The sequence below is a fragment of the Trachymyrmex septentrionalis genome, unplaced genomic scaffold (assembly GCF_001594115.1).
Source record: "Trachymyrmex septentrionalis isolate Tsep2-gDNA-1 unplaced genomic scaffold, Tsep1.0 scaffold20, whole genome shotgun sequence".
NCBI classification, from domain to species: Eukaryota; Metazoa; Arthropoda; class Insecta; order Hymenoptera; family Formicidae; genus Trachymyrmex; species Trachymyrmex septentrionalis.
Genome location: NW_017305180.1, coordinates 6,479,220 through 6,484,967, shown reverse-complemented (window position 1 = coordinate 6,484,967; position 5,748 = coordinate 6,479,220). Strand labels below are relative to the sequence as shown.

General features: G+C 28.7%; 1 protein-coding gene across 3 annotated transcripts in view; it reads right to left on the bottom strand.

Moving 5' to 3' along the window:
* Window positions 1-5,748, bottom strand: part of LOC108747697 (glycoprotein 3-alpha-L-fucosyltransferase A) — a 38,568-nt gene that overhangs the window by 1,654 nt on the left and 31,166 nt on the right. For 2 of the 3 annotated variants that reach the window (XM_018485344.1, XM_018485345.1), the window contains exons 3-7: window positions 4,183-4,272; window positions 2,709-2,897; window positions 1,774-2,001; window positions 1,404-1,592; window positions 487-722 (exon numbers count right to left, since the gene is read on the bottom strand). In XM_018485344.1, coding sequence (XP_018340846.1) covers window positions 487-722; window positions 1,404-1,592; window positions 1,774-2,001; window positions 2,709-2,897; window positions 4,183-4,272 — 932 coding nt within the window. The remainder of the gene's footprint in view (window positions 1-486; window positions 723-1,403; window positions 1,593-1,773; window positions 2,002-2,708; window positions 2,898-4,182; window positions 4,273-5,748) is intronic. The other variant, XM_018485346.1, reaches the window with a different exon arrangement.

Genomic DNA, 5,748 nt, shown 5'->3' with positions numbered 1-5,748 from the left:
ACGATTGGCAAAACATTGTGCCTGCACATCCAAGGAAAAATAGATAATACAAGCAGTGATAGTATTCCAAAATACAAGAAATGGTAATTGCAATCGTGAGAGAAGAAAAACGCGTGATTGTGTCATGAAAGAATCATCGTATCACATCGCGTGTTTCACGCTTGTGAATTGAGGCGGTAGCGTCCAGTTCGGGAGCATAATTAATACCACGCGAGTAGCACGCGTTTCTGTCCATTAAGTGAGTAGGGAAGATTAGGTAACGCGAGTTGGCATGCAACCGCCTTATTCAAGATACCGCACAAGTTGGCAAAGGTTGCCGACCTCTGGGTGAAATGATCGAGCGTATTAGGTCAACTTATATTCGCTGCTCGCATCTAAAATACCGCACCTCTCTGTATGAATTGTATGCGCTAAATAAGAGAGTGAGAGGATAAAACGGTGAAAAAGAGAAAGGAGGAAGAGAGCAATAAATATCATCGCACGTACCCGAGTCCGTTAACAAAGAACTTCTCCGTGATGTAGTCTTTACAGTTGGAATTCTCGAACGCGAGGTAGAATTTGTAGTCCTCGTCGAGCATGTCGAAGCATGTTTGCGACTGCGATCGCGGGCAACGCAGGCTGCCGCACGCACCGTAAATGTCCACTTGGATGTATTTCGAGAGTTCCCTGGCATAATGCATACGCTGATTTCGGGGATGGCAGTTGGAAACAAACCAGGCGACCTAATTAAACAGCGAATGTCGTAAAGAAGAAGGCGAATGTCATCTTTTAATGTAACAATTTGAAAATTACAATTACTTGCAAAAATGTAGTATAATATTGATTGATATTTTGATAAGAAATATAATTTTTAATAAGATTTCTTCATTTTGATTTAATTTTTATATAAATTTTACTGTTTCTAATTTATATATAATTTCTATCTGAAGGTAACGTTTCTATTTCTTGTAAATTAATATAACAATAAATCATATTGAAGAATAGGTGATTTTATTTCATTATCAAATAAATATTATTTTTATTGCATATACGCACATATTTTTTTATTATTAATTAAAATTAAAATTTTTTAAAGCCATTAACTTCATATGAAATATGTATTATTTAAAGTTATTTTAAAAATTTAACAATATTACGAGTTAAGATAAATAATTTCATTTTACAATTAAACAAATAAAAATAGTATTTTATTAAAAAGTGCAAAGTAAATAAAAGCTATTTCTGTCTTCTAAAAAATATATAATTCTATTATTTTATTTTAATTATAGAAATAAATATAATAAAAATTTATTTATTTACTACACTTATTTTACAAAGAATATAAATATACATTTTATTCATTGTTTTAATTCTCAGACAATTCAAATTTTATTAAAGTTTTAAGATTAATCTAAATATTTTACCTTCTTTGTTTTGTTTGCTGCATAATTAAATGTTTGTGGGATCTGTGTGATACTCGAATCATAATATTGCCACCTTTCGTAAGGTGCCACTATGTCACTGTCGCGCCGATATGTGGCAGTCCAATTGATAAGAGCGCTCTTTACGCTTTGCGTGTGATAAGGACATTCTAAAAAATACAGCATCCACACCTGTTGAAAATTACATAAATAATTTTATTATATAAATAATATATTTAATAATAAATCCTCTTTTATATGTGCGCGATATAACTGTATAAGTAAAGTTCAAAGGCGAGTCAATCGCTGAGTAAAGGTGACCTGATTTTTCTCGGGTTGCAAAAATTAATATTGCTTGCGTTACATCGGATACCTGATTGTAAGACCTTCGTCCCACGTGCGTGATGTAATCCTTAAATAGAATGAGATCGGCGTCGTCCGGATTGTCGCGGACGATCGTGCAAGTATTCACCGGGCAGCGTTGTTGGAAGAATATGTCAGGACCGATTTTGGCTTCGGCCATCCCGTGAGGAATCATTATTTTTTTCAATGGATGATGCTCACTGCCTGTTTTGTTGTAATCAGGTGGCACGAACATAAGCTGCAAAATTATTTATGACATTAATATACTATGTCTGCGCAGAATCGTTTAGTCAAGAAAAGTTATTGATTAAATTACAAAAAAAATCTTTTTTGTGTATATGTATTTATATAGCTTTGTAGAACTTATACTCAACAACTAATAAGTACTGTGAAATATTATCTTATATAATTGTATTTTTAATTCTCTTAAAATCCTAAAACAAATTATTAACGTACATTATCCGACATCAGTAAAAACTAAAGCCAACAAAATTCTTACTTTTTTTATAAATGTGTGACGTAAATTGAATTTATTTTATCATTTACTAGTACACTTATTTTACATAGAATAAAATTAAGGTTTGTCATTGTTATGTTGCTTGTTCAAGAATGTGAAATTCTTCAGTATTTTGTTGAAAAAATTGAAACTGTAACTATATGTATAATAATCGGAATGCATTGTGATTCAATAAAGTAAAATAAAATTAATTTAATGCAATAATATTTTTGTTGATATTTATTCCTCTTCAATATTTTTTTTTTAAATTAAGTTTACATCAAAATATTAATGTACAAACATGTATAAATAAAGAAAATTTTCGAAGGTATATGTCTAATTTTCATAGGAATCAATTTATAATTAGCAATGTCGATAATTAAATATATGTATATAATAATTAAATTTTAACTGTAATCCGTAAATTTTTATGCAATTACCAGAATTACCTGATTAGTCACACGATCATCGTAAGCAGCTTCCTCCGGCCACAATTGAGCCAATCTTCGGCCAGTATTGCGAGTTCTTATCGCCGGATAAGGTCTTCTTGTTCCTCCTTTCATGTACCAAGGTCTTCGCGATGGGTCTTGGTCTATTGAGTTTTCGCCCAAGCTCGCAGTACCATTTATATTTAATACCTTTAAATAAAAAGAAAAAAAAATGTATAAATGAATGAAAAATAGAATCTTTATATGGCATCGTCATTCTCTGCTGCAACTAAAAAGACAATATCACAAACTATAAATGTTGTTATTAAACCAGAAAATATTATGAATAATATCGCATTCAACAAATTTCATAAAGTAAAGATAATATTTTTATGAATCAATTACCTTTTCACTATCTATAATACCTAAATAATCGCATGTTATTAACTAAATAATCGCATATTAATATAAAATTATGAAATTATGAAAGTTATAAAATTTTATATATATTATAATATTTAAAAAATCTGTTATATTATTGCCTTTAATTTATTAATTCAAATTTTTCTTAATATAGATACTTTTTGTGTTAACTTTATCAGTAAATAAAAATTTATGCGATTAGTTAAGTATAATTTGCAACTTTTAAAGTTTCTAAGCATAATATCATGATTTATGCATGAGCGAATACATGTAAGCTTTTATTAACTAGATAATTTATGACTTGAAAAGTGGTAAGAAAAAGTTAAAATTTTCTCGTTTAAATACGATAGTTAGAAAAAATAAGGTAATATACTACCACAGGCAACTAGACTATTAAGCCATTCTAAATGCATCACGATATATCATATTTTACAAAATTCCAATTTCCTTCAATTCTCATAATCTGAGACGTTAATTATATCTATTCAACTTTGCTATTACTTAAGCGTCCAGTATTTAGCAAAATAAATATTAAATAAGTTACGATGATATTCCAAGTATTTTTGATCAAACTTTACAATGTATCTAATAATTGTATAAAAAAAAGCATTAAAAGAAACAACGTTTCGTTCATTTAAAATTTATTTACAATAGCTGAATCTCCTAAAAATTATTTATATTTTATTCAAACTATTATAATTTTCTTTATTGTATTCTTATTACTAGTTATAATAAATTACGCGATGTATAGTATTAGTGCTATGCAAACCCAATCGAAAAAGAGGAAGTCACTAAGTTCGAAAAGCAAGCATACGCACCCTATTATTTTAAGGCGCAAAAACAAGCAAGACGACACACGGAAAAAGTAACAATATCATATAAAATTTCATAGGAATAATCGAAATAACATGTTATTTATGTATATCTATACATTACTTGACGTATACTTTTATCGTGGGAATTTTTAATACGTATTTAAGAATGAAAGAGCTTAGAAGATTTTGTTTTTTTTTTAAATATTTTTCCGTATACATGTCATTTTGGGATTAATCGACGCTACAATTGACCGTACCTCGGACGAAAGTCTTTTCCTCACTCGCTCCCGAGTACGTAATACTCGCATCGTCGGCTTCTTCGATTTCAAAGGCCAATCGAGTTTCATCTGCGAGCGAAATTTATTTTTATTCCTTTAGCCGTAATTTATTTCGCAGTCATTTGTACTATTTACATTTCGCACACTTTCTTCTCTTTCTCTATCTTTCTTTCTCCCATTTTAGATATACTGTTACTACATCTTTACGTAATGGTATATCTAACGTCGATAAGTCAACCGCCAAAGATTACTGTAATCTTAAAAAGAGATCTATTTGCGCTTAAATTACAAATATTGTGATAAGCAAGAAATACACTACATTAGTGTATCTTTATTCAATATTTTGATCGATAAAAAGTATTATGTTTGTACAGATCGAGATAATATTCAATATACTTTTGTACTATTTTCTTCCAAAACAATATCGATTTGCAATTACAACCGGTACCGCAGAAATATCTACAGTTATGAATAAATCAACCTATGAACTATGTATTACGCAACGAGATATTTCACATGTCTCATAGGAAAATATTGTAGTAAAAATTTATGGAATATATCGACATTATGAATAAATTACATTATATTCTTATTAATATTTATTAAACATATTTTTATTCAATAATATTATGTGTATTTCGTATTTTTTCAAAAAAAATTATTAATTAATTTAAAAATTCTAATGTACAACTTAAAACAAAGATTAATTTTATTAAAATGAGGAAGAAATCTTACATATTACCTTGAGCGCAAAAGTTATATACTTTCTGATAAAAATTATTTATATTAATATAATAATTTTTTTTAAACAAAAAATTCATTCATTATAAACATTATTATACATTGCAAATTTTTATATAGGACAATCCACTTAAATCGAATATTTTGAACAATTCGTTTATTTTTGACAACAAAATTTTTTAAAAATAAACGGAATGATTTTGAAGGGAACGTATTTTGATCATGTTTTTTTTTCTAGACGGAGGCGCCAAAAGAATATAAAGATCATCTCCACTTTTATAAATAGAATTATATGAATATAAATAATAAAAAAGTGGGTTTTAGTAATAAAATTTTCACATAGCAAAGAAGCATATAACCACAACACAGATTGTTTTTGATACAGATGATATTTAATATATTACAAAGATTTAGGTTAATTTTGGACGTTTCAGTCAATATCTGGCCATCTTCAGTAAAATTACAAAAAACCCACATTAGTACATAAAATTAAACAATAAATTTCGCAGTCATACATTTAGCAAATCATGCTCTCTTTCTTCTTATTCGCGAGTACATAATACTTGGTTGGTGCATCAGATGCAATGTTTCGAATTGTTTGGAACGAGAATTCCTAAATTCTGTTTTTTTAGCAATTCGGTGAAATTTGTGCGTCATCGCAGACAATGTAGTAAAACGACCAAATAGAACATTATCGTAATAGCGTGTCACTTTTATTTCTCTTGAAAATAAAAGTGACACACTATTACGATAATGTTCTATTTGGTCCTTTTACTACATTGTCTGCGATCACCGAATGTTGTG